At 38.5% G+C, this 27,974-nt stretch overlaps 3 protein-coding genes across 10 annotated transcripts; 1 reads left to right on the top strand and 2 right to left on the bottom strand.

The window, feature by feature from the left end:
- Nucleotides 1-417: 417 nt before the first annotated feature.
- apold1a (apolipoprotein L domain containing 1a) lies at nucleotides 418-14,218 on the bottom strand. 5 transcript variants are annotated; one of them, XM_067452393.1, is made up of 22 exons: nucleotides 14,103-14,218; nucleotides 13,562-13,639; nucleotides 12,768-12,871; nucleotides 12,614-12,682; nucleotides 12,345-12,509; nucleotides 12,152-12,223; nucleotides 11,679-11,729; nucleotides 11,352-11,423; nucleotides 11,172-11,210; nucleotides 10,991-11,056; nucleotides 10,772-10,846; nucleotides 10,549-10,620; nucleotides 10,368-10,436; nucleotides 10,197-10,265; nucleotides 9,158-9,220; nucleotides 9,023-9,085; nucleotides 8,839-8,913; nucleotides 8,716-8,752; nucleotides 7,754-7,805; nucleotides 7,250-7,664; nucleotides 6,974-7,085; nucleotides 418-1,739 (listed from the first exon to the last, which is right to left on the bottom strand). In XM_067452393.1, the coding sequence occupies exons 3-22, from the start codon at nucleotides 12,804-12,806 to the stop codon at nucleotides 1,669-1,671; spliced, it is 1,746 nt and encodes a 581-aa protein (XP_067308494.1). In that variant the 5' UTR covers nucleotides 12,807-12,871; nucleotides 13,562-13,639; nucleotides 14,103-14,218; the 3' UTR covers nucleotides 418-1,668. The 5 variants fall into 5 exon arrangements, with proteins under 5 accessions (XP_067308494.1, XP_067308490.1, XP_067308491.1 ...); XM_067452389.1 differs by lacking the exon at nucleotides 418-1,739 and having other exon boundaries at nucleotides 4,899-7,085; XM_067452390.1 differs by lacking the exon at nucleotides 418-1,739 and having other exon boundaries at nucleotides 4,899-7,085; nucleotides 11,181-11,210.
- Nucleotides 14,219-14,330: 112 nt separating this feature from the next.
- Nucleotides 14,331-19,103, bottom strand: apol1 (apolipoprotein L, 1). 4 transcript variants are annotated; one of them, XM_067452395.1, is made up of 12 exons: nucleotides 19,053-19,103; nucleotides 18,949-18,974; nucleotides 18,354-18,422; nucleotides 18,105-18,179; nucleotides 17,871-17,936; nucleotides 16,946-17,020; nucleotides 16,758-16,814; nucleotides 16,617-16,679; nucleotides 16,085-16,162; nucleotides 15,963-16,002; nucleotides 15,739-15,790; nucleotides 14,331-15,657 (listed from the first exon to the last, which is right to left on the bottom strand). In XM_067452395.1, exons 3-12 carry the CDS (start codon nucleotides 18,408-18,410, stop codon nucleotides 14,823-14,825), a joined length of 1,398 nt encoding a protein of 465 aa, XP_067308496.1. In that variant the 5' UTR covers nucleotides 18,411-18,422; nucleotides 18,949-18,974; nucleotides 19,053-19,103; the 3' UTR covers nucleotides 14,331-14,822. The 4 variants fall into 4 exon arrangements, with proteins under 4 accessions (XP_067308496.1, XP_067308498.1, XP_067308495.1 ...); XM_067452397.1 differs by having other exon boundaries at nucleotides 18,105-18,176; nucleotides 19,053-19,067; XM_067452394.1 differs by having other exon boundaries at nucleotides 18,949-19,071.
- An 860-nt stretch (nucleotides 19,104-19,963) lies between these two features.
- On the top strand, nucleotides 19,964-26,356 carry LOC137089686 (cerebellin-2-like). The gene is made up of 3 exons (XM_067453255.1): nucleotides 19,964-20,179; nucleotides 25,219-25,356; nucleotides 25,452-26,356. The coding sequence occupies exons 1-3, from the start codon at nucleotides 20,020-20,022 to the stop codon at nucleotides 25,733-25,735; spliced, it is 582 nt and encodes a 193-aa protein (XP_067309356.1). The 5' UTR covers nucleotides 19,964-20,019; the 3' UTR covers nucleotides 25,736-26,356.
- Nucleotides 26,357-27,974: the final 1,618 nt, after the last annotated feature.

The raw sequence follows: 27,974 nt of genomic DNA, 5'->3' as shown, positions 1-27,974 counted from the left end.
CCTAATGAAGTATAAGAGTTAAATCATTTGAAGAATGCACGTTTACTTGTGTTTGGTGCTGATACACTGTAAAAAATTATTTAAAAAATAAGTTACCTTGTTGCCTTAAAATTTTGAGTTCATTGAAATAAAAAATTTGAGTTAATCCAATTAATATTTTTGAGAATCGACAAACTTTATTCAAATATTATTAAAAGATTTTGTAAGCATATTGGGTAATTTTGTGTGTTTTATTTTTGATGACGCAGTGAAATATGAAGCTATTTTCATGATTTATCAAATTTTTATGTGGTTCAGATACAATAATATTTAGATTTTCTATTTATTCAACCAATTTCCTTCATTGTATCAACTCAATTTTTTTATTTCAATGAACTCAAAATTAAGGCAACCAGGTAATTGTTTTTTTTTTTTTTTTTTTTTTTTTTTACAGTGTATCAGCACCAAACACATGTAGGACTGGATACATGTGTCATCATCATACAATCTAAAATCTTGCCAGGGGAGATGATGATGCCTGATACTAGTCTGATACAAAATAATAAATAAAAATAAAAAAACGACACTATTATTTCAACAGCAGAGGGCAGTATCTCTTTCTTTTAATCGGCATCGTTGCCTCTGCTGTTGAAGTTGGGCTACTTTTAAAAGGTAGAGTAGGCAATTTTGGAAAGGCTAGCAATAGAGTTGTGCAGGCATGTATAGAAGCTTGTTTCCATTACAGAATAAGACATTTTAAAAGATAATTGCAACATTTTATCTCACAATATGAGCTAACATCTCAGATCTGCGAGATATAAACTTGCAATTATAAGTTATAGTCAGAATTAAAGAGATATGAACACACAATTCCGCAATTCTAACTTCGTATCATGCAATTTTAACTTTAAAATTCATAATTATTTTCAAAGAATTGTGAGATATAAATTCATAATTGCGAGGTATAAAGTCCAATTTTGAAGGGGAAAAAAAAGACTTTTTCACAGAATTGTAATATCTCACAACTCTTTATAGCATTTACGTGTTATAAGTCAGAATTGCAAGAAAAAAACTCACAATTGTGAGGAAAAAAGTCAGAACTGAGATATAAACTTGCAATTGTGACTTTTTTTCTCCCAATTTTTAATTTATAACTCGCAATTGTGCCTTTATATCATGCAATTATCTCTGCGAGTCAGAATTGCAAGAAAAAAAGTCAGAATTATGAGATAAAAAGTCGCAATTACCTTTTTTATTTTTCATTCTGTGGCAGAAACGTCAGAACCTGGAAGTCCAATCAAGCCTGAAAGGCTGGTTCCTTCAAGATTTTCCCATGGGTTTTTTCACCTTACATAACTTGACAATACCTTAACATTTTGTTCTACAACATACAATGCAGATACTCACACCACAAGCTGTCTTTTCTAGTTAATTATCAAAAACATATGTTTTCAAAAATGAACATAACTGCTTCAAAATTAGCATTTAATGTTTTGTAATTTATGTGGCAGAACAAAATGCCATAGTATAGTCAAGTTATGTTTACCACAGGTGTTATATAAAACCCCATTAAAAGATCGTAAAGGAATCAGCAGCTAATTAGTATTCTGGGTTCAGATATCATACCTACATCTATCTATGGCAAGCTAGCGTTAACTTTTAAAGGATAAGATCCTTTCCCACTTACCTTCAGAGAGCTCTCCAAAGCCAAGCCTCCTCCAAAACACAGCAGCCAGTCCACGGTACAGCCAGTGCAGAGTCTGCAAATTTTATTTATAAACCACTCATGCAATGCATAAAAACATAGAAAAAGAACCATACAAAACATTTTGTGGAAAAATGCTAAAAGCAGTAAAAGTGCAGTAAAAGCTTTGGTAACACTTAGTTTATGTTCCAATTATCACTAACTTGTTGCTTATTAGCATGCATATTACAAGGATATTGGCTGTTTATTAGTACTTACAAAGCACTTTTTAATATGCCTCATTCTGCATGATCATGTTCTACATCCCTTAATCCTACCAGTACCTAAACTTAACAACCTTACTATCAATAAGGAGTAATTAGGAGTTTATTGAGGCAAAAGTTGTAGTTAATAATTAGTAATTAATGAGAATTAGATCTTAATCTAAAGTGTGACCAAAGATTTTAAAAACATGTATAAAAATAAACAATACAAAACATATCAAAAATATAGTACAAGTATGATGCATTAAACCCAGCATAAAACAATTTTTTGTGGCTATTGTTATTTAGGGAGCAGAGGGGATTAAATAGGATCATAATCCAAATTTATGACACCTGTACATGTCCCAGAGTTTAGATTGGCTCCAACAACTGCTCATTTACAGTTTTCACACTCAGAAAGAGAATCCACAATCTTGAAATGCTTTTTTACTTATATGATCTTTCGTGCTCTCTGGTTTAAGGTGTTTGATTCATATATACAGGTCCTTCTCATAAAATTAGCATATTGTGATAAAGTTCATTATTTTCCAAAATGTAATGATAAAAATTAAACTTTCATATATTTTAGATTCATTGCACACCAACTGAAATATTTCAGGTCTTTTATTGTTTTAATACTGATGATTTTGGCATCAGCTCATGAAAACCCAAAATTCCTATCTCAAAGAATTAGCATATCATGAAAAGGTTCTCTAAACAAGCTATTAACCTAATCATCTGAATCAACTAATTAACTCTAAACACCTGCAAAATATTCCTGAGGCTTTTAAAAACTCCCAGCCTGGTTTATTACTCAAAACCGCAATCATGAGTAAGACTGCCGACCCGACCCTGTCCAGAAGGCCATCATTGACACCCTCAAGCAAGAAGGTAAGACACAGAAAGAAATTTCTGAACGAATAGGCTGTTCCCAGAGTTCTGTATCAAGGCACCTCAGTGGGAAGTCTGTGGGAAGGAAAAGGTGTGGCAAAAAAACGCTGCACAACGAGAAGAGGTGACCGGACCCTGAGGAAGATTGTGGAGAAGGACCGATTCCAGACCTTGGGGGACCTGCGGAAGCAGTGGACTGAGTCTGGAGTAGAAATATCCAGAGCCACCGTGCACAGGCGTGTGCAGGAAATGGGCTACAGGTGCCGCATTCCCCAGGTCAAGCCACTTTTGGGCTACAGAGAAGCAGCACTGGACTGTTGCTCAGTGGTCCAAAGTACTTTTTTCGGATGAAAGCAAATTTTGCATGTCATTCGGAAATCAAGGTGCCAGAGTCTGAAGGAAGACTGGGGAGAAGGAAATGCCAAAATGCCTGAAGTCCAGTGTCAAGTACCCACAGTCAGTGATGGTCTGGGGTGCCATGTCAGCTGCTGGTGTTGGTCCACTGTGTTTTATCAAGGGCAGGGTCAATGCAGCTAGCTATCAGGAGATTTTGGAGCACTTCATGCTTCCATCTGCTGAAAAGCTTTATGGAGATGAAGATTTCTTTTTTCAGCACAACCTGGCACATGCTCACAGTGCGAAAACCACTGGTAAATGGAAAAGAGAATCTGTGGGATATTGTGAAGAGAAAGTTGAGAGACGCAAGACCCAACACTCTGGATGAGCTTAAGGCCGCTATCGAAGCATCCTGGGCCTCCATAACACCTCAGCAGTGCCACAGGCTGATTGCCTCCATGCCACGCCGCATTGAAGCAGTCATTTCTGCAAAAGGATTCCTGGCCAAGTATTGAGTTCATAACTGAACATAATTATTTGAAGGTTGACTTTTTTTGTATTAAAAACACTTTTCTTGTATTGGTCGGATGAAATATGCAATTTTTTTTAGATTTTTGTTTTTTCATGAGCTGTATGCCAAAATCATCAGTATTAAAAAAATAAAAGACCTGAAATATTTCAGTTGGTATGCAATGAATCTAAAATATATGAAAGTTACATTTTTATCATTACATTATGGAAAATAATGAACTTTTATCACAATATGCTAATTTTTTTAGAAGGACCTGTAAATTCACAGAAGAATGCTTCCCATATATAATGAGGAACTGAAACAAACTGATTTTTGTGTGTATATGTGTTTAAAACCACACCAAAAAAATTCTAAAAGGCACAGTTATAAATTGCAGGTCACAGTGAACAGGTTGAGAATAAAGTTTCTGAATCAACCCTTATGCTGTCAGTCCAGGTTTTTATATCATTACTCTGGTCTGCTTTTTTCCAACTAATTCTCTAGAATTAAGGTTATTATTGCTTGTAAGACAAGATTGTACTGATTATACCTTAAATTTCAAAGTTCAGTGGTTTGTTCTAAGATGACAACCCTTAAAGGGTTAGTTCACCCAAAAATGGATTTGATGTCATTAATTAATAACGTTCCACACATGTAAGACCTCCGTTCAACTTCAGAACACAGTTTAAGATTTTTTTTATATTTAGTCCGAGAGCGTATCCAAGTGTATGCACACTATACTGTCCATGTCCAGAAAGGGAATAAAAACATCATCGAAGTAGTCCATATGTGACATCAGTTAGTTAATTAGGACTTCTAACTACGACTTTATTCAGCATTGTCTCCTCTTCCGCGTTTGTTTTCAAACCTCAAATAAAGATTCAAACGGTTATGAATCAGTGCACCGATTCATGATTCGGATCGCCAATGGCATATGATTTCAGCAGTTTGACACGTGATCCGAATCATGAATCGGTGCGCTGATTCATAACCGTTTGAATCTTTATTTGAGGTTTGAAAACCAAACCGGAAGAGGAGACAATGCTGAATAAATTCGCAGTTTTAGTTTTTTTTGGACCAAAATGTATTTTCAATGCTTCAAGAGATTCTAATTAACTAACTGATGTCACATATGGACTACTTTGATGATGTTTTTATTCCCTTTCTGGACATGGACAGTATAGTGTGCATACACTTGGATACGCTCTCTGACTAAATAAAAAATATCTTAAACTGTGTTCTGAAGATGAACGGAGGTCTTACGGTGTGGAACGACATTAGGGTGAGTCATTAATTACATAAATTACATTTTTGGGTGATCTAACTCTTTAGTATAGAAATTTATTTTGAAATGTTCAGGTTAACACATTCAGATTAAATTACAGTTTCCATTTTGATAGTTGTGTGTAGCACACAGAAAACAAAAAGGGTACATGATGCTAGGCTTGGGCGATATACCGGTAGACATGATTAACTGGTAGAAATTCGTCAACCGGAAGAGATTTTGGACTATTATCTATATCATGGTTACGCTCACATGACGTTGCTGTGCTAAACTGGCTATCACCAGACCAAGCTCAATTTAAAATTGAACATTTGTCTAAGGAGTCTGCTCTGTATTGTCTGATAGTCCTTCAAACAATCAGACCACAAGAGGCATGATCAATGGGCAACGACCCATCGTTCTTGTCCTGTCATCATGTTAAACCCGTCAATATAGGTTGCCAGATGGATAAGACAGTCTATGAATAGTTCCCACAAAAGTGTAACAGAAGCAGTAGAAATGAATGTACAGGTTTCCAGACTGAGTTGCAGGGCGAAATCAAATCGCCGGCAGATCAGGCTGGGTTTACCCATTCTATTTTGCTATATTTGTTTGCTGTCTGAGAGAGGCGTAACACAATCATTTATGCACTAGGTGAAAGTGAACTGCTGAGAAAATCGGAGTATAATTGGATCCATGCAGTTGGTCTTAAAGTGAAAGCATCCAAATGTACCTGCTGTCGTATTATTTCCACAGTACAAAAGTGTTTTTATACACTTGATTAATTTATATAATCTATTTCTTATTTCTATTGCTTGAAGTGTATCAATCTATTTAATTTTTGTATTTGTTCTTTTGTAAAAAAAAAAAAAAAAAAATCTCTATATGCTTGTAATTACCGTAGTTTCTTTGTTCTTTCTTTATCACTATATAAGCCTACTTGAGATTTTTTTGAGCTTAGGCTAGTATTAGATTTTTATGATATTGAAAATGGTGACAAGAATTATGAAAATATGTTGATATCATAAAAACCTTATTTAAAGCAATAATGACTATTTTGATTGATATCATTATCATGAAATAAACGTATAGTGATATAAGATTGTGGTCATATCGCCCACTCCAAAGAATGAAAGAATAATACAAAGAATGAAAAGCCTGAAACATAGTATTACTTTAAACTTAAAAATGAAACTTGAGCTGTCTTGCATCCACTGATATTTACTCCTGGAAGTGCAAATCTAGTTGTTTTTCTTTCTCCTCTGTCTTACTTCTAGTGTTTGCTTGAATAACACATAAGGGTTTTTTAGACGTCTTTTCCCCCTTGGATTCACTTAAATTATCCTCTTTCTGTCTCTTTAACCCAGGTGTGTTCAGTTCCTCTTCTTTTTCTACAGTCTGAATCTTTCCAGATCAACATTATTCCTCTTAATTTTTGTTTCTTTCCACTTTTATATCTTTGAATTTGAATTGCCAACCATCCTGTTTTTGTTGTTTCCATATGTTAGCACTGTTAAGACTCTCTTTTTAATATAGTTTTTATAATTGTTTTTTGCTCTTTGACTGCTCATTTCCTTTCTTTTTTGTCTCTTTTTCAGCCTCTCCTTTCTTGCTTTTGTTCATTTGCTCCTGTGTAGTTTTCTGGTCAAGTTTGTCCTCCAACTGATCAAGTTCTTGTTCAAGTAGAGCCAGTTTAATAGGATCTGACTCACATTTGCTTTCATCCTCCTCCTCTTCTTCATATTCTTCAACTTCAATTCCATCCATGGTCTTTTGAAGCTGAGTCTTAACTTTGTTCAATTCCAGTAGGCCGTGTTGAAGCTCTGTGCATACTTCTCGGATTTTGGAGGCAAATTTGGTCTTGGCACCTTTGCGGAGTTCATTGGAGTCTTTGGCAAGAAAAAAGACATCCAGGGCAAGAAAGAGAGTAGACATGACCCCTGTGGTGATACTGATTGCCTTGGCGGCTTTGGCAGCACCTCCAGCAACACCTAGAACTTTCACAGTGCTTATAAGCCTATCAGTGTTAATCATGAGGGCTTTACCTGCTCGTCCACCTTCCTTCATCACATGCTTTATGTTACGGCTAAGACTCGTGTTGACCACACTCTCAGAGTACTCCTTAAAATCCCATTCTTGGAGGGTGTTCATTCCTTCCTACATACACAACAGACAAAATCACAAGCGAGACAGTGGCCCTTTTTACAGCTGGTATGAAGATGCAATTTGGCCGATCAGATCACAAGTGGACGACGTTAAATACAGGTTTAAAGGGGGCCAAATATGTTTAGATGGATAGACAGACAGATAGACAGACATACTTGCATAAATTCCAGACAATCTCTGATGTCGTTGATCTCATTCTGGTAGCCCTGGATCATTTTCTCCACCTTCTTGCGGTCCATTTTGGATTGAACCGCATCAGTGATGTTAGCTGTGGCTGAGGTGATGCTCCCAGCTGTTGCCACACTGATACCCACCGCAGTAACAATAGTAGAGGTGCCAAAGGTGAAGGGTGCCAGGATGAGGCCGGTAATGGTGGCTATGCCTCCGGCCACACTAGCCACACCACCTCCAATAGCTGCACTCACAGCCTTCTTATGGAAGCTGTCAGCAGTGTCCGCTAGTGCAAGCAACTCAACAATGCAACGTTGCAGAGAGGCTCCACGCTGGTTGAACAGACTGACAAAGAGACGGGCTGCCATGAACACACGGTCTGCAACAGCCTCGACAGCCCTAAGAGACAAATATTGACAAAAGAGCTCAGAGGTCATAGGAGGCAATTAGACGACAGTTTTTTTTTTTTTAATTCAAAATTTACTCACAGTTCCTCCTTATCCTCCTGAAAATGTGCTGTTTCATTCCATTCACTCCAACCTGATAAAAGTCAATAAGACATATGAAATAAGTGAGGACATTATTTTAGATTTTTAGTGATGCACTGCATCTACAAACACACACACATTTGGCTGTTATAGGCCAATGTGTCATGTCTTATACAGTTTTTAGTGTTCTGTAACTGATGTGTTTTAGATGCTGTGTTAAGTTTAAAATGGTTGACTCTTAACAACGTGTCTGTACTGTAATATTAAATTATGCTCTGCTCTGTGCAGCTGAACATGTCTTATGTAATTGCCCAGGTAAATCACAAACTAGCCTAATTATACAAGGACTTCTTTAATCCTTAAATGCATTGAACATTTGCTTATCATTATTACATATTTGAGTCTTTTGTGACTGCTGCAATAGTCTTTCTGAATATTTTAATAACAATTATAAAATAATAAAAACAGGCATATTTCATTATCTTTTGGAACTTGCAAGAGTTCAGTTTGAACAGATGCTTTTTACCATCATCAGAGCTCATTTCCCCGGTACATTTAAAACCTGGCTTACATTCATATAACCATAATCTCAAAAATATATTTTCAACATCTTCAAAATCAATATTTTGATCACTGACATCACCAGATCCATCAAATGACAGTGACAATTTTATTTATTATAGTGACCCTACTACACTATACACTAAATTAATTAGAAAACAGACAATCTAATACATTTATATAAAATAAAATAATTGTTATATTTTGTAACAAAACATACTGAGTATTCAAGACGGTTGATAAGGATAGTGAATAACGCCTGAATTGATAAAGACCAGAGGTATGCACTTAAGTGTTAAACAGAATAGCACCACCCAAGACAACCCATGATGAGTGAATTAGGAAAATATGTCTTTTTTTTCCATATGCATAATGCGCTTCAATAATTTGATTCAACTTACCCTCAACAGTTTTCCACCAGTCCATCAGGCCATCATCCTATGAACAGAGAACAAGTGATAAATAAAGGTTCAAACGATTATACAACCAGCCAAATTTAACATTATTGCATATATATAATATACCTCATCCGTCTCTAAAGAATCTAAATCAGTTGGGTAGGCAGCCATTTCCACTGGCAGGATTTCAAAAGTACAGTCCTATAACATTTAGAGATTAAGATATTATACAAGTATTATGTGAAGGTATAATGTAATATTGATGCATCATAAAAGCAGCATAATAATATTTTAATATGTTATAACTCACCTCAGTTGTCTGAAGTTGCTGCATTTCCACTGGTTCCTCAATTACATCTTCTTGATCGGAACACTGTAGAAAGATTTTAGACTATGGCAATTCTTTTGATGTAAACTATATCTTTTTTTTAAAGAGTTAAATTACCTGCATACTGGGTGAACATGTGGACATTTTACTTAGAGTTCTCTTCACTCTAAATGACACAACCTAAAAGGAAGTGGACAGGAAAGAAGATTAAAGGGTTAGTTCACCCAAAAATGAAATTTATGTCATTAATGACTCACTCTAATGTCATTCATCTTTGGAACACAGTTTAAGATATTTTATATTTTAGTCCCAGAGCATATGCAGTCTATGCACACTTTACTGTCCATGTCCAGAAAGCTAATAAAAACATCATCAAAGTAGTCCATATGTGACATCAGTTGGTTGATTAGAATCTCTTGAAACATCGAAAATACATTTTGTTGCAAAAATAACAAAAACTACGACTTTATTCAGCATTGTCTTCTCTTCCGTGTTCCTCAAATAAAGATTCAAACGGTCATGGTTTGGCAGTTTCACACATAGATGTGTATACATATACATATCTATGATCCAAACTGCTGAAATCACATGACATTGGCGATCCGAATCATTGATCGATTCACTGATTCATGACCGTTTGAATCTTTATTTGAGGAACACGGAAGAGATGACAATGGTGAATAAAGTCATAGTTTTTTATATTTTTTGGCCAAAATGTATTTACGATGCTTCAAGAGATTCTAATCAACCAACTGATGTCACATATGGACTACTTTGATGATGTTTTTATTTTCTGGACATGGACAGTAAAGTGTGCATAGACTGCATATGCTCTGGGACTAAAATATAAAATATCTTAAACTTACGGATGTGGAATGACATTTGGGTGAGTCATTAATGACATAAATTTCATTTTTGGGTGAACTAATCCTTTAAGCAAAATATGTGAACTGACACAATAAATAATTTCAAATACAAACAAAAAGCCCAATTCCACGTACTGTCTGTGGCATTATGATGAAAATGATCATCAGTTATATGACTAGTTATTGTACTGATGGGCTTTTATTTCCAACAATATTCCTAACATGCAAGTGATCTCTCTGGAAATCAAGTGATGCTCTATATAAAAATAAAAAAAGACAGAGAGGCTCACCTTGGTATTACTGTTAGAGAGTTTTATATCATTATTTGCCATGCATTTTCTGGCCAATGCAATAGATTTCTAGGGCATAGAGGAAACAGTTCAGAATTTTTTGCACAACATCTACTTTGCAGGCAATTACTTTGAATACTTTGCAAGAACATTACCGATTTGGTAAAGTACCTGTTCAGTGCCAGTGTCCAAAAAGCTATAATCCCAGTCAACACATTTACTGTGCTCACTTAGTGGATCCTACATATGGAATTAACTGTCATTTTTTTTTAAATGATATCAAAGTATGTGCTAATTGTAAAGACTGTCAATAATATAAAAATACAGTAATAAAAGGAGGAGGTTGCGTTACCGTCTCAGCAGAGAAACGTAATGCTGGTTTTGGGGAACTGCGGAAAGTCCCACTAAGCTTCCCTGAGTTATCCTGCACAAAAAGGAAAGTAATTGTGAATAGCAAATGACTAAGCTCAATTTCTCAATGTTAAGTGGTCTCTTCATTTTTTTTAGAGCTGTTTTTTTTCCCCTTTTTTTTAATAAACATATTCTGTTACAATATAAAGGGGAGTGATAAGTACCTTTAGGTTGTTGTAAGAGAGATACAAGAGATCATCATTTCTGGCCAGCAGTTTAATGTGTAATGGTGGGCTGTCCTATGAGAAGAAAGCTTGTAACTACAGTGCATTATCATCTGAAAGGTAGGGGTACCATTGCAAAAAATACACATAAACACTACCAACAGACTTAAAATAGACATTCAAATGCAAATTATTGATGTTGTTGTTGTAGCAAAATACCTCTTCAGATGTGTCCTCAGTTCCTCTAGGAAATGTTTGGAGAAAATTAAACAGGGATTTTCCCTCCTAATGAAATTAATCTGAGAATTAGAATTACATTTTGCATTTTGTTTGACTTTGAATTCATGATATATGGCCAATGGGATTGGTCCCAATGAACTTCAGTGACATTTCAGCTTACAAGACTCACACTGGCTGCATTTTTCAATGCCGTTCCTTCCTGTGAATGGACAGAAGATCTGTATATTATACAAAGCTAAACAAATTATATCATAATATAGACAGTATTGCAAAATGTAAACTTCAAGACATTCATTTAGGAATAAATGACTGAATGAACAAGATTAAAGTTTTGCAACACCTTGGTGGTGTTGTTTTCTGTTTGGTTGTGATTGCTGGCTGAGAGTTCTCCATGTTGTAATGAAAGCTCTTCCTGTTAAGAAAGAAAGAGGAAGCAAACGTAAGACATAGTATTTGTAAGCTAAACCAAAATTGCAGGTACCGTTATTCTGTGTAATGTTTAACATCAAAGGGTGATTTTTACAGACTGAAGAGTGATTTTTGCAGACCCAAATTGGGTCACCTGAGCTTTTGTAGTGTCCTTAGAGAACTAATTTGACTGAATCCAAACCTATTGTGTCATTACAAAAGCTCAAGTAATGTAAGGTGTACTACAATTACAACAGACCTTATTGCTGTGTTGGTTGGACAGACTGTCAGTGGTGGCAGTGAAGCCATCCTGCAGCAAATGGAAAGATAATTTCTGAAAAGCTTGCATTATCTTAATCATAGTCAATAGCTCAAAATGTATATGCAAAAATCTCATTTAATCATGCGATTTGGATTATGTGTGAGCAAATTGACTGAGGAAGTCTCTTGCCTCCCCTAGTGGTAAAAGAGCGTACACTTTCATGGCCTAACCCTAGCTGAAAATAATAATAATAATAATAATAATTTGTATCTGCAACGCATAGTAACACACTATGGTAGCAAAAAGTATTTGGACACCTTAACCAAACTAAAAATACAATTGACTGTTACACAATGGATGCTAGCAACATTTTGATAACTCAAAACATTTACTTACATTACACTATGAATTTATTGTTTGTCTGTCATCAATAAACATATTGTCTTAAATTGGTTATTTTAATGCTCTACCTCTTGCACAGGAAGACTCATCAACTTTTTAGGAGTTCCTTTAAACAAGTGGCTGAAAACAGTAGCTTTCCCCTGACACATGAAGAAAATTTACATTTTACTAACATTTTCACTGTAAAAGACAAAAATAATAAATTGGATATAAATATACACCACTTATAATAAACATCAATAATATAATTTGATGACAAACCTTACGGTTGTTGTTGTCTGTTTGTTGGTCATTGAGAGCCGAGAGCTCTCTCCCAGGTAGCATGTTCTTGGAAAAGATGTTATTCTCTGAGAAAATACCATTGCTATATTTGTATCTTCTACATATTACATTACTAAGACCGATTCTTCCTTTCTTGGAGTCTGTCTATATTCCAAAACATTGCCAAAAAAAGCAGTGTTTTGAGAAATCAAACTATAACATCAACTCTATAAGTGCTTTAAAGATAGAACATACATTTGGAAACTGACCTTAATTGTACTGTTCTCTAACAGACCGTCATTATTGCCAGTGAGTCCACCATGCACAATATTTTCATCCTAGAGAACAAAGAAATAGTTAACTAACCATTGCAAATGAAAGCAAGGATATTAAACAAGAGTCAGGCTGCATCAAAGTAATTACCCTAGCATGAATGCTTCTAGCTCCTACACCCTTAAACATGTACCGTCTCGTCTCAGATCAGTGCTCAGCTGCGTCTGATCACCCAGACATTGAATCTGCTTTCTCTATTAGCACAAACAGATACAAAAACACAAAACACACAAGCAATACACAAATTGTGACATCAGTTATATACGTGGCTGCGAAAATGTATGGGCTTTGGTTCTTGTTCATAATTTTCTTGTTCATCCTTTATGTAATCTAAATGTTCTTTTATGCTTGTTTTTCTTTCCTTTTTATTCATTTAAATGTTTTTTTTTAATTAAGTTTATTTTTTGTGGTTTTTTTTAATAATCGTCATGTTCTAAATGTATCATAAATTGTACTTTTTACTGTCTTTCTCTCTTTATTAGACACTGAAATATCATTGTGTATTAAATGTACAATACAAATAAACTTGCCTTGCCTTTTCGGTTCATGGGTCATGGGAAACTAGAGCCCAAAGGCAGGGAAACACTGATGGCCAGTCCATTACAGAGCTAGCACACAAAGACTCACACCCTCGAATAATTCAGGAGCTCCAATTATGTGTAAATGAATCTAATAATATTATTTAAAAATGTCATAGCCAACCTGATGGAAAAATTACTGCAACCTCTTTAGTGAGCATATGAAAACCTTTTCACTCTGTTCATTCTCTCTTTATCGTGACAGAATAATAGCCACATTTTAAAATTTATTTTAGCAAAGTCACCCTGGAACTGACAACGAGTGAATAAATATCATTTATTTTTTTCATGTGACTGCTTCCTTACCTCAGTTTAGTGTCGAAGGTCTGATTTTCTGCTTCAATTTCCCCTCAAGAATCAACCACTGCACTTCTCCATTTCTAGCTTTAAAAAAAAAGTTTGCACAATGTACGTATCAAAGTAACAAAAATTATAGATATTATGAAGCGTTTCACACGCAGGAGTGCACTGTAAAACAATCCTAAAGAACGCCAAACACTGACATCATTCATGTCATGATCACAAACAACTGCAAACAGTACTATCACACGCGTTAACGCCTAGTGCTGCTCACGACGCTTCATGAAATGTTAATTGTTAGGCTGCACGCACGATGATTTGCTCACTTTTCATACTTTCATACAACATTGTTTCAAACAACAATGTAGAATTCTTTTTCAAAACTGACATTCCATTGTTATTGTGGAGCGAGCGTCTGATCTAGTCATGACACATTGCGCATGCGAGCCAAAAACAGGAAGACACTTGACTTTACCGAAACTTGACTGTATAGTTTATAATAAACATACAAAATTTACACGATATTTCACAGTATTGTTTTGCCTACCTTGTGTTCCCATGCGTACAGCTAAAGAGAAATGGTCAGTCAAAACTTTGTCAGTCAAAACTTTGTCAAGCTCCGCCCGGTCTGTGTTGGAGTAACATAATCACAGCGAGACGGTTGAACAGGGTGTCAGTACAGTATGACATTAGTTAGCCATGTCCCTTTAGAACCATACAGTACAAATTTTTTTTTTTAAATTAAAACAAACAGAATACACGTGTTTCTTCAGACCAGGTTTATTACAACAAAAGTAAAAAAAATGTTATATGAATGTCACATTCAAATTTAAATACATTTAAATACAAAATAAAATAATCATAACCATTGCAAAATTCACTGTGTGAAATTCATTGTATCAATTTTACGACACAGTTGTGGTGACTGACAAAAATTGCGAGTCAAATAGGAAGGTAGTTGTTCTTGTGTTTTTGTGTGTGTGTGTTTTGTAACAAGTTGCAAAAAAATGATTAAATAACTGTTCTTTACCAGGAAAGAATATATGTTAGGGATAACCATGTGTTCTGGACCATATGGACCATTAATTCATATTCTTTTAGACTTATAAAAGCATAAATTATACCCTAACAAGCAGTGGATATAAAGCCTTAAAAACAAGTTATGCCCAATGTCCTTTGCCGTCTAACAAGGAAACCCAGTATAGTTATATAAATATATAATTTTAAAACATCTAGTGTAAAGGTGATAATAATCCCAGAGGAGTGTTTACAGAGGTTTTTCTTCTTTCAGAGTGGTGGTCAACTGCAACTCATTTCGGATGCAGTTAAGTTCCACCAAGCCCTCCTGTAGCTGGTCTGCTACCTCTCTGATTTTTGCAGCAAATTCTGACTTTGCACCATTTTTAAGCTCATGAGAGTCCTTGGCCACAAAGTAGATGTCCATCCCGACAAAAAGCCCAGTCAAAACACCTGTGGATATACTAGCGATCTGCACAGCGCGTGCTGCAGTGGTTCCCGCCACATTGGCTATCTGCATTACACGCATAATCTCATTGGCGTTAGTTAGAATAGCTTTGCCCGCCATGGCGCCGTCCTCATATATATTGTCGAAACAAGGGAAGTCTCGATTATAGGCATGCTTCTTCATCTTATTCAGGTTGAACTTGCGTAGGTTTGTAATGCCTTGCTTGATGAACTTCATGCATTTGTTAAGGTCAGCCATCTTCGTCTGGTAGTCTTCCACAATGCGCTCCACCTTCTTGCGATCCATTGAGTTGTTGACAGTACTGGATATCCCAGCGGACGCAGAGGTAAGCCCACCTGCCATGGCAACACCCAGGCCAACTGCAGTAACAATCAGAGAGGTTCCCATTGTGAATGGTGCCAAGATGAGGCCAGTTATGGTAGCAACACCTCCCACAGCACTGGTGGAGCCACCGGTGATCTGGGCGATTTTAGTCTTCTTGTTGAATCGGTCCAGGCCGTCAGCAATGGCATGCAGGTCAATCACATGCTGCCAAAGTCCTTCAGCTCTCTCTGAGAAAAGTTTATTAAACACGCGTATGCCTTTTTGCACCTTCTCAGCAGTTACAGCAAAAGCCCTGAGAAAAAGACCATTGGTCAGCCGAATTCTCTTATTGAATTATTTTCATGTCACACACACAGAATGAATAGGGACTTACTTGGCTTCCTCTTTCTCTGTCATGTCGTCACTTTTGGGCATGTCCTCCCATTCTGAATGGGAAAAACAAAACAGAAGGACAAGAGCTATGAATAATAAGTCAAGATCAAGATGGGCCATCTGTCCAAACTTGGTTAAGTTGATGTCAGTGTGTTTAAATTAAAAAGTTAAAGAATGGGGGAAAAGTGGGCAAACATTCATGCCAACATTATGGGAAAAACTCACGTTCCACAGTGTTCCACCAATCCATGAGGCCATCAAGATCCTGTGATAGATACATTTAGGATAACTAAATAATGGTCTATTTTAGAAAACAAAGGCAAGGACCTATATTTATTGAACCAAACCTCCTCATCCTCCCTCTCATTTTCACTTAAACGGAAGTCATCTAGCCATTCCATGAGGGACTTCTTGTGGCCTTTAGTCTGAAAAGAAAACAAAATAATCTTAGGTTATACTGCAATCGGAGATTGGACAATAATGTGTAAAAGAGAACTTGATGGGAAAACTCCAATGCAGAAACCAACAGAAAATGCAGAAGTTGCAAGTCAAATAAGAAGGTAGTTTGCTCATGTGTTTTTTTGTGTTGTTTTTTTGTCACAAGTAGAAAAAAAAACACGATTTCGTGTGCCTGGTGTAATAAAATATAGGGGCCAAATAAAATGTGCGAGATAATTTTACAGTTAAGTTTGTAAAAATCAAAATACAAAACTATTTGGTTGTCACCTGAACTGTAGCATAAAACGGTTTAAGAAGGTGGGTTTTTTTATTTTTAGAATACCACAACAGTCTCTCGGTTCTCATTCTTTGCCTGGTTGAGTCTTGTTTTCAGTGTCACGTTTTATTTTGATTAAAATAACTGCTGGGACATTTCAGCACCTCTGCAAGGTCACTGCCACTGCCTTCATATTGGTTTTCATTCTTCTTCTGCGTTGTTTTTTTCTGTAATAACAGCACATAATTTCACTTAATAACAACCTTGCGCATGTAAAAAAGTTAAAATGAAAAAATTTTGTTTACCTTTGCTGCAGCCGGGGGCATAAATGGATTTTTGGGTTTTTTCTTTTGTCCTTGTTGCTGTGAAAATGTCATATGATATAAAGCTGATCAACTAGTATGAAGTCCAGATCACCTGTTTTGTTTCTCTGGAAAAATGCACTTATAAGGCCATCAGTATTCACTTCAAATGATAAGATGGGTGCATTTACTTTTGTATTTTCCTCTTCTCCAGGTGTCTCAGCCACTGTGTCAGGAATCTTTTTGAGGACCTCATTGCTATTGCCCTGCAATATTGAGTAGAATGCATATAACCTTAAGCCTATGATTCAAAAATGACTTTAAAAAGTGTGTTTGGCCTATAATCTGTGTTGAAGAAAAAGAGAATATGGAATTAAAATTATAAGAAAATATAAAATTATAAACCAAAATTGCAGCAATTGCTGCATGCTTTAGATAAATGTTTAAATGATAGCAACCACTTACTTTGTTATTGAGCTAAGAAATTCCACCTAGATGAGCTTGCACAACGAGTCATATTCCACTTGGCATTCTAATGTGCATGTAGGTGCTTGTCTTTTATGTTTGGTTATAGCGATTTAGACTAGGCCAATAAGAACCAAATGGTATGTTCAGCTAACAGATTCCAATCCAAGCCAAGAACTTGCACAAGAAGCAACTTAACTAGTCTGTTACAACATGTTTTCAATGAACCTCATAGTTTAGGTGAGATGTTTATACTGTGTGTGCGTGTATGTGTGTGTGTGTTTGTGTGTGTGTGTTTGTGTGTGTGTGTGTGTGTGTGTGTGTGTGTGTGTGTGTGTGTGTGTGTGTGTGTGTGTGTGTGTGTGTGTGTGTGTGTGTGTGTGTGTGTGTGTGTGTGTGTGTGTGTGTGTGTGTTTAATAAAACAATACAGAAATATCAATCCAGAATGGCATCTTGAAAAAAATCCATGGAATAATAGAAAAAAAACGTAATATAATACTAATATCATATTTTTAATTATAGAATATTATAAAAAAATAATACAATTAAAATAAAATAAAATGTTTCATCACATTTTGGTAGTCAAAGCAACAGCACTTAAACTTTTCACATTTTATAAACCAGTGTCCTAGATGAAAATGCGTATTTACCTGCCTATGAGTTGGTTGGCTCTCAACATCAACAGATGACTCTGCATCTAAACCAGAACCCATATCCTAATATAAAAGAGAAAAGTGCATCCTTGACAATAATTTGGTTACAATGCCCTTGTCTTTTAAGATTCAGGGAGTCCTCCCGATCTATCTAATTGCGTGTGTAATAAATCTGAGCTGTAATTTATCTAATTGACTAAACTGGGTCTTAAAAATGAAAAGTATGCCCACCTGCATGGATTTTGACTGTTTAACGTCAGGTTTATTAGTGGGCTCCAAGAACTCTTGTGTTTTTTCCATGCCCTGCTGGGTAAACAGATGCCTTCCTATTACAACATGTTTATCACCTATCAGAACTAGTGACATTACAAAAAGGATAAAGTCTGTACAATACATGGAACATACAACAGCTACCTAGAAAGTTGACAGAAAGTAAAGTGAAAGTTAGAGTAAAATATAGGAGTATCAAAGCAGACTTACTTCAGCAGTGGACTGCTCGCCACAGTTGTCATCGATTTTACAATGTTCTCTGTCCATTATAAAAATGTCCTAGTGGAGAACCAAGAAACAGATAAAAGGATTGTTCAGAAAAGTACAAACTGGATTATTAAACACTGATGCGGTCAGACCAAACAGCATCACATGCTGAAGGTTCACTTTGAACTAAGAGCTCATCCTGAGACAGAGAAAGAAAGGGGTTTTTGTTGAATATGACCTTCATGAATCAACACCGAATGCTGCGGGGCAAAACAGACCCCAGAACAGCAACTTCTATAAACACCTAGGTAAAACATGAAGATTAAAGACAAATAGAGTAACAGCGCAGTACAAAAGCATTTAAGAAATTAAATCAAAGTTAACTGTTGTTAGTCTCGCCTCGAGCAAGTCAACAGTCAAGTTCAGTCAAGTCAAATCACGCGATTTATAACAAAAAAAACGCATCCATGCCTCGCTCGGTCGTTTCCTGAAAATGGCAGTGCTTTTCCAATAGCGTTATAACGTTAACATAAAACTTTGCAAATTTAAAAAAAAAATAAACATTGCAAAAATTGGGACAACAAAATGCTCAACTTACCGCACAGGCGCAAACCACACACTTCCCTGAGGAAAAAAAATTGAGTATTGAGAAGGAAAATAATTATGTGATCTATCTATAAAATGAAACACAACTGTGTGTACCTTAAAATGTTTCCATATTATTTTGTTTTGACGCCCAGTAGTTTGCCTCGCAGTGTGACGTATAGGAATGTCATTAACTCCGCCCTTTCTTGCTGTGTTTGTTGTCCCCGTTCCGTAAATACATGGACGGCAGTCAGGTGGTGCTATTCAGGCTTCCTGCACTGCTGGTCACTTCTCTCTCTCTCTCTCTCTCTGTGTGTGTGTGTGTGTGTGTGTGTGTGTGTGTGTGCCTGTTTATGTGATTTATTAGGATACAAATTTGTCTACATGGGTATTACACTGGTATTACAACATAAAAGTGGTTTCTGAGGACATTTCCAGTGTCCTCATATTTCAAATAGCTTTAAAAACACACTAAACAATGTTTTTTTGAAAATGTAAAAATGCAGAATGTTTTCTGTGATGTTTGTACAGTGTAAAATGGCATGGAGAGTCCGTGTAAACGCCATGGCATGGCATGAAGAACGCCATGGCATGGAGAGTTCATGTAAACCACATAGACCAACATCATCTTTTTTTGTTGTATGTTGATGGGTAGGTTTATAGGAGTAGGGTTAGTGTAAATTGATAGAATAGTCGATAGAATATACAGTTTGTACAGTTTGAAAAACATTATTATTATGCCTAGTCCCCACAAAGATTGTAAACCAGACTGTGTGTGTTGTTTTTACTCTTCATTATTTAGCTGAGTAAATTGTCATTTTACATTGTCTTAATTATGAACATAAACATATATGAGACATCACAAAACACCAAAAAAGTCAACATGAAATTATATAATCCAGCATTATCAGTGTTTTGTTAACTATATGTCACTCTGTAAATTCCATGACACACCAATCATTGCTTCAAAATGTAGTTTTTGAAGTCCAAAGTCTTTTGGTCTGTTCAAACAATCACACAAGTTGTGGTCTTTATAAGAGAATGCCATTTAGTTGGTGCATCACTAGCAACAGACACCTAAATAATGTTAATGTTTATAACAGTTTTCATGCTCAGTGTGTGGGCTATACCAGCAGATGATTTATTATCACCAAACATAAACATCCTCGAAGAACTGGGGAAGATGGAAGCAAGGATAAAATCTATGGAGAAGGAAATGGATCGACTACGAACCGAAAACACAGGTAATATATTGCATGAATGAAGGTAGATACCTACAGTAAAATTGTATTGTTATTATCATTTAAGAAACGTACTCGGTTACTTACTTAACCTTGGTTCCCTGAGATAAGGGAAGGAGTACTGCGTCTTAAGACGCAAGATGGGAAATAATCTATTTCTCGAAATTACTGAAGTATTTTTTTAAAATTACGCAGTGCTACTGCCCAGTCAAAACAGTGTAGAGATTCTCGCACGCTATTGGCTGGCCAGTGGGAACTGCATGAACTAATGGCAGAGCAGCGTAACTGAGCGAACCAATAGGCACAAACCCGCGAAACGGGGTTAAAAGCCCGCGAACGTGGCACAAATGCCCGCCAAAAGGCGCCCTTAAATACGCTGTAATGCCCTAAAAACGTCAGTTTATATCGACTGAAGCGACGATCACCCGTTGTTTTTAACGCCATAGCACGGCTGTCTACGCAGTACTCCTTCCTTATCTCAGGGAACCGAGGTTACGTGAGTAACCGAGTACGTTCCCTTTCGAACGGTCAGTCGTACTGCGTCTAAAGACGCAAGATGGGAACCTGTTCAATCCCGCCGTGCTATTATAGGCGTAAACAACATGTACTCCCTCCAGTTGGACACGATTAAGGGCCCAAGACTAGAGTTATTGACACGTCACAATATATTTTATACGTACAAATATATATTTATTTGTTTTTTGTGTACTGGGCTCAAGAAGGCCAGTAACTACAAGAAAAAAACCTTTTTAAAGTATATGAAGGCCCCAATGTCATATTATAGTAAGACGGGCTTGGAAAGGCCGTCTTATTATTTTTATACGGCAAGGACTTGTGCCTGCAGTGCAGGGACTTCCAGGCTGTAGAATCTGGTAAAAGTAGATGGTGAGGACCAGCCTGCCGATCTACAGATGTCACCAATTGAAACTCCACCAGACCACGCCCAGGAAGAGGCCATGCCTCTGGTGGAGTGAGCTTTGACACCTATGGGGCATTGAAGGCCCATGTTGGTGTAAGCTAACGCTATTGCATCCACTAGCCATCTGGCCAGACTTTGTTTGGTGACCAGAAGTCCTTTAGTGCGGCCACCAAAACTTACAAAGAGCTGCTCCGACTGTCTAAAGTGGGAGGACCGCTCGGTATATGCCCTAAGAGGCATATAAACTGTGTTGAAAGCACTTTGGGCACATAACCATGTCTTGGTTTGAGGATGACTTTAGAATCACCTGGGCCAAATTCTATACATGACGCGTTCACAGAGAACGCTTGAATGTCACCCACACGCTTAACTGATGCCAGTGCTAACAGCAGGGCAGTTTTCAGCGAAAGCGGTTTTAGATCAGCCGCTTGCAGCGGTTCGAAGGGAGGTCTTTTTAGTGCTTGTAGGACCAGTGAAAGGTCCCAGGCTGGCACAGTAGGAGGGCGAGGAGGGTTAAGTCTCCTGGCTCCTTTTAGGAATTTTATGACCATGTCATGTCTGCCGACTAATTGGTCAGCTATCGGTACATGAGCGTGGATGGAGTGCGTCCTGCATCCAACATCTCTTGCAGAAAAACGAGTATCTGTGATATCTTGCATGATACTGGGTTATGGTTCCTGGCTGAACACCAGTCAGAGAACACCGCCCATTTAAGGGCATAGAGACGCCTAGTGGACAGAGCTCTAGCTTCACTGATAGTGCTCAGGACATTCGTTGGGAAGTATTCTAGGTCCCTGTGAGAGGCCAGACATGTAGTTCCCATAGTTTGGGACGGGGGTGCCAGACTGTCCCGTTCGCCTGAGAAAGGAGATTTTTTCTCAGGGGAATTGGTCATGGGGCTGCTGAAAGTAGCTGAATTAACTTGGGAAACCAGTGGTGGGTTCACCAAAGTGGAGCCACTAGCAGGACTGTGTGCCCGCATTCCCTGATTCTTTTTAAGACCTGAGGGAGGAGCGGGACTAGAGGAAAAGCATAAAGCAGACCACTGGGCCAGTCGTGGGCCAACGCATCCCTGCTCTTTGAAAAATAAATTGGGCAGTGACAGTTGTCTTCGGAGGCGAAGAGGTCTACCTCTGCCCTCCCGAAAACCTTCCATATCATCTGAACCGTTTGGGTATGGAGAGTCCATTCCCCTGGGGACACGAGGCCCCTGGAGAGCATGTCTGCTCCCTGGTTCAGTTTGCCCGGCACATACACCGCGAGGATCTGTTTTAACGTCAGCATTCTGAAAGGCCGTTTGATAAGAGCCTTGTTCAGATGTCTGAGGTCTAAGATTGGTCTGAGGCCGCCATCTTTTTTGGGGATGAGGAAATAGCGGCTGTAAAACCCTGATTCGCTCTGTGTTGGAGGCACTACCTCTATAGTATTTTTCATCAAAAGGCTCTCCACTTCGGTTTTAAGGGCATGAGTCACGTTGCTCTCCACCGAAGTGTGCATTATGCCCGCGAAACAGGGTGGTTTGCGCGCGAATTGGAGCGAGTAACCTCGTTGAATTGTTTTTATAACTCACTGTGACACACCAGGGATGGCTTTCCAAGCCTCTGCCCGGTTGTACAGGGGTTTTATAGTGTCGGAAGCACAGCACGCCGACTTCCGTGTGGTGCGGGAGAGACAGAAAACTCAATTTTTTAAATATTCATGTTTTTTATTGAACTCGCTGTTACAGCGGCAGAATCCTCGCGGCATACACTCACAACATTCGAAAAAACATTTTTCTCCTTGGCCGGAACAAAAACGGGCCATGGGGAGAGAATTCAGAGTTTTGGGGGGCGGACCAGCCTGGGCGGGGCTCAACCCTCCTCTCTTCCTGACTAGTATGTCAGGATTGCTTCCTGTGTTCAGGTTCCAGCGCTATTTTTGGCTGGGGACCCTGACGCTTAAGCGGGAAGCGATTCATCTGACGTTGACGATGACGCTGATCCTGTGGTGGGCGGGGTGGAGCAGGCGCGTGCACCGTCCTGTGCTGTGGCATTTGCTGCTGCTGCTGGAGGTACGGAGCTCTCTGGCGGGAAGCAGAGCTAGCTCGTTTTGGGAGAAAGTGTCGCATTGCTTGGGACGCTTTCTGTGCCGTGGTGAATCGGTCGACGGCTGGGCCGAACAGGCCGTTCGGAGCTATCAGAGCGTCAAGGAAGGCAGTTTTATCGGCCTCCTTGATCTCGGTGAGGTTTAGCCAGAGGTGATGTTCCAGCACAACGAGGCTAGCCATGGACCTGCCGATGGCCTGGACGGTGGCTTTTGTGGAGCTAAGGGCCAGGTCTGTGGCGCTTCGGAGGTCACGAAAAACCTCTTGGTTATGGTCCATAGTTCGGAGGAGCTTGGCCTGAAAAACCTGCAGGACTGCCATCGAGTGGAGGGCGGAGCCTGCCTGGCCGGCGGAAGCATATGCCCTATTCGCCAAGGCTGACGTTGTTCGACAGGGCTTGGAAGGATGGACAATTTTGGGCTTCCAGCCTGTCGCGGAGGGCGGGCAGACGACTGCGCCGTCGATGGTGGAGAGCGTGTGCGAGATGGATGGGCGTAAACGAGCGGAGTAGGGGGCGCGCCATGACTTCGCCAATTCCTCGTGCACTTCAGGAAAGTACGGCGCGGCTCTCTGCCGAGGGGCCTGCTGGCGCCCCGGCAGATACCACTCGTCGAGGCAGCTGCGTGCAGGCTCTTCAGGGGAGGCCCAGTCCAGGCCGAGCTTGTTGACGGCCTTTGTGAGGACACGGATCAGCTCGGTGTCCGCACCGGCCTTTGAGTCGCTGCACTGCGGGGATGTCGAGGGGATGGGGTCGTCGACCGAGCCCGACCATTCCTCAGCATCTGAAGCGGCGAGAGACATAGAGTCATCGTGTGGATGCTCGTCGTCTTGCCTTTGCCGCCGAATGAGACCAGGCCCTCGGCTTTGAGGTCCAATCGAGAGAACGTCACGGGAGAAACGTCTCTCTGAGGCGAGAACGAGGCAAGCGGGCACTGGGCCGGCATGAGCTCGTTCACCTCAGTGTACTCAACCCTCTGGCTCCGGCGTTTTTTTCACCGGGGTTCGGACAGGAAAGGGAACGGGAGAGTGCGAGGGACGGGGGCGTGCCCTGAAAAGAGCGCTATCTGTGAGCAGAGAGAGGAGATGGGCATACTCTCGCAGTGAGAGCAGCCGGACCCAGAGAGAGTGGTGTCTGCATGGGCTTTACCCAGACAGAGCACACACACATCGTGGCCATCCTCTTCATGCAGGTGAGTGCTGCATGTAACACATATGTGTTGCGACATTACGTAAGTCGCTATTCAGTAAAAAAGTTTTTAAGGATACACCGTAGTGTGCCGGAGAGCGCAGGGGAAGGGCGCGACAGCTCACGGGCCTGCTGACAATTGAGCGCGCTGAAACAGGCCGCTGACTCGTTCCAGGATGTCCAGGCTGGCTCGTATGCGATTCCACTGCCGGCTCGTCTCTTCTCGGCGAGGTGGTGTAGCTTCGAGTTTATATCAGCAAGGATCGAGATCGTCTCTGAAGGAGATTAATCTGACGTTTTTAGGGCATTACAGCAAATTTAAGGGCGCCTTTTGGCGGGCATTTGTGCCACGTTCGCGGGCTTTTAACCCCGTTTCGCGGGTTGGTGCCTATTGGTTCGCTCAGTTACGCTGCACTGCTATTAGTTCATGCAGTTCCCACTGGCCAGCCAATAGCCTGTGAGAATCTCTACACTGTTTTGCCTGGGCAGTAGCACTGCGTGATTTTACAAAAATACTTCAGTAATTTGAGAAATAGATTATTTCCCATCTTGTGTCTTAAGACGCAGTACGACTGACCGTTCGAAAGGGAACTGACTGACTGACCACTCCGGGGAAACCAGTTTGTTTCTTTGAGCATAAAGCTTAAAGGAACAGTTCAACCAAAAATGTAAAATCTGTCATGATTAAGGCTACTCCCCCTAAAGTTGTTCCTATAACTTATACCTTTCTTTGTGGAACAGCTGTGTCATCTTTAGAGCTTGTACAGATGCTCTGTAGAAGCTGCATCATATAAGTTAAAGGTATTTATTTTTAGCTTGCTTGATAATTTTTCTTCTCATCCTTTTTTTTGCAGAAAGGGTGAAAGTAGCCTTTTCAGCCTCACTGTCAGCTGAAACGGACGTCAAATATATTGGCCCTTATGCAGAAGCAACCACTCTTGTGTATGAAAATGCATTTACTAACATTGGAAATGCTTATGACATCAATACAGGTATCATAACAAGGAAATTCTAAACACAATGCTTTAACAATTGTATCGTGTAATTTATTATTTTTAGGAACCTAAGTTTCTGCCATTATTAACAGGAATCTTCACTGCTCCAATAAAAGGAATTTATTTCTTCAACTTTGTGGTCTTCAATCCTTATGCCATGTCTACCGGTGTGAGACTGCTAAAGAATGGCAATTTTGTGATCTCAGCATCCGATAACCCTCCCGGGCAAGACACAGAAGACACTACGTGCAACTCTGTCACTCTTCTTTTGGAACAAGGGGACCGGATACTTCTTCAGCTCTTAGAGAACCGTCGTATCTACTCAGATTTTTGGAAACGAAACACTTTTAGTGGACACCTTCTTTTTACTATGTAAAGTTATTGCCTATGTAATTGTGGAGCAAAATCACATTTTCTTGAAGGTGTGAAGAAGAAAAAAGAAGAAGAAAAAAATTATCGCTTGGCAGGACAAAAATTGTCTTCAGAAAATCAAAAGTAACAAAAACCCTTTAAATGTAGCTCTATTTACACTACTTTGATGTTGTTTGTTTATCATTCATTAATATTAAATATGAATCAGATTATTTATGAATAAAGTCATATTGCTATAAAGAATGAATTCTTTCTCTGAAATGCCAGGAAATAGAACGAGAAAAAGAAAATCCCTTAAAAAGAAAAAAGAATCCCTCTTAACACTTTCATGCATAGAGGTCACTACAACGAACAGCTATTCAAAAAGCATTTTGTATGCATGGGTTGTGATGGTAGTTGCACATCAACTACTGTAATGTACTCAACTTGTAATGCATTACTTTACTCGTAACTTCACCTTCTTGTGTAATGCACATTGGAATGCATTACTTTACTCATTACATCAACAAAAATGTAATCTGATTACGTAGTGCATGTTACATGTAAAGCATTACTTTACTCATAACTTCAATGTGTTACTTTTTTGTTACATTAAAAAAGTGATATGATCACATAATGCACATTACTTATGTGTTACTTTACTCAATCAAAAAAGTAATATGTACATTACAATTAATGCACATTATTTGTAATGTGCCCAACTTGAAAACACCTGGGGGCCTAATTTATTAACGGTGCGTAGGCACAGTTCTGTGCGTAGTGAGTGTGTAAGAACAGTTTCACATTTTTCAAGTGTGGGATTTACCAAGTTGTACTTATATACGTAGAAATGTGTGTAAATATAAGCAGACCTCTGATCATGCTTAAGCAGAGAATAGTGATACTACACATAAAAGTGTCATCTACATATGCCCTGTATTCCCTTTAATAATAAAACACTACATTTATATTACACATTGTGTTTAAAATGACTTTAAAAATGTGTTTAAAAAGCCCTGCCCCTAGAGAAGCCTGTTAGGAACCGTCCTTACCATGCACTTTACCCCAGCTGCCTTTTGCCATTCTTTTTGTAGGTCACTTGATGTCATCCTATAGTTGTTAAGTGACATTCGAATGAGTTGGTGGTCATTCCAGTCAGTGGAGTGTCATTTTCGCCCTCTGCCAGTCTGTAGCTTTGTTGTCTCCAATGTCTGCTGCTTGACCACCTCTGCCAGTAAAGCCAGAATTGAAACCTTCTTTTCCTCACTCAAAACTTTCCTCACTCAAAACTTTTTTTTTGGCATGGTCAATATTTATTTTTTAATTCCAATTACTTTTGAGGTACTACTAGCAATGTTTTTGGCATCCAGCTGGTCCTACTGCAAGATGATAGTGATGACTACAGAAGTGTTTTTTTTTAAATACTTTATATATATATATATATATATATATATATATATATATATATATATATATATATATATATATATATATATATATATATAAAACGTTATTTTTAAACAATCACGTGATTTTTAAAGGGATGTGTGTTCTCACCATATATGGTTCATTGGAGGCGTTTCCAAATGCTAATGACCATAAACATGAAAGAGCCATAGGAACAAGCATGGTACTTACGCGCATGTGGGATTTATCAACAACAACGATTGCTTACTCATGTGCGTAAGAACTGTGTAAGCATGTTTGATGAATAAGGATTTTCTGGTACTTTCTGAAATATAGAACCTTTTCTACGCACTGTTGATAAATGAGGGCCCCGATCACTAGTTTTTCCACAGTCTGAAAACATCAATAGATTAATGTTTATTTCAGTCTGAGGTTTTGAGAATTGGTTCATTTTAAACATATTCCAAATGATCAGATAATAAGGGCAAATCAGACTGTAGGGAGTGTGAGCGTTTTCTTCATATTCTGAGTTTGGTTTCCACAGAGTTGTACCTTCACCATTTGTAGAGATCTTTTTTGGAATCATTCTCATGGAATCATTCTCATGTTCTGATATCAAAGACATGTAACATTCAACTTATATAAAGTGTTTCTCTGTCTGCTGGTGGACTGGCAACAAACTCATTGCAAAACTTGCAATAATTGAAGCTGTAGGTATTACTGGATTATGTTTAATACAGTTTCTCTTCAGTTAAAAACATATACACATTCTGTCCAATCAAGTGGACAACTGAAAATCTGTGTATAAAAATATTTAAAAGAATCTAATTTTTGTTTTGTTTTTTATGCAGAAAGCA

Source organism: Pseudorasbora parva, chromosome 9, assembly GCF_024679245.1.
Source record: "Pseudorasbora parva isolate DD20220531a chromosome 9, ASM2467924v1, whole genome shotgun sequence".
In the NCBI taxonomy this organism is placed as follows: Eukaryota; Metazoa; Chordata; class Actinopteri; order Cypriniformes; family Gobionidae; genus Pseudorasbora; species Pseudorasbora parva.
Note: the sequence above shows the minus strand (reverse complement) of the source record. Positions and strands in the feature narration are given on the sequence as shown.

Excerpts from the sequence above, each read along its gene's own strand:
- apol1 (XM_067452395.1), bottom strand. The coding sequence starts at position 18,410 with ATGGACAGAGAACATTGTAAAATCGATGACAACTGTGGCGAGCAGTCC. Across the intron at positions 17,021-17,870 it reads GCCAACCAACTCATAGGCAG|GGCAATAGCAATGAGGTCCT; the intron begins GTAAATACGCAT and ends TCAATATTGCAG. Across the intron at positions 16,815-16,945 it reads GAGAAGAGGAAAATACAAAA|CAACAAGGACAAAAGAAAAA; the intron begins GTAAATGCACCC and ends ACATTTTCACAG.
- apold1a (XM_067452389.1), bottom strand. The coding sequence starts at position 12,806 with ATGTTTAAGGGTGTAGGAGCTAGAAGCATTCATGCTAGG. Across the intron at positions 12,683-12,767 it reads CTAGAAGCATTCATGCTAGG|GATGAAAATATTGTGCATGG; the intron begins GTAATTACTTTG and ends TTTGTTCTCTAG. Across the intron at positions 12,510-12,613 it reads TAGAGAACAGTACAATTAAG|ACAGACTCCAAGAAAGGAAG; the intron begins GTCAGTTTCCAA and ends TTTGGAATATAG.
- LOC137089686 (XM_067453255.1), top strand. The coding sequence starts at position 20,020 with ATGTTAATGTTTATAACAGTTTTCATGCTCAGTGTGTGGGCTATACCA. Across the intron at positions 20,180-25,218 it reads ACTACGAACCGAAAACACAG|AAAGGGTGAAAGTAGCCTTT; the intron begins GTAATATATTGC and ends TTTTTTTTGCAG. Across the intron at positions 25,357-25,451 it reads TGCTTATGACATCAATACAG|GAATCTTCACTGCTCCAATA; the intron begins GTATCATAACAA and ends CATTATTAACAG.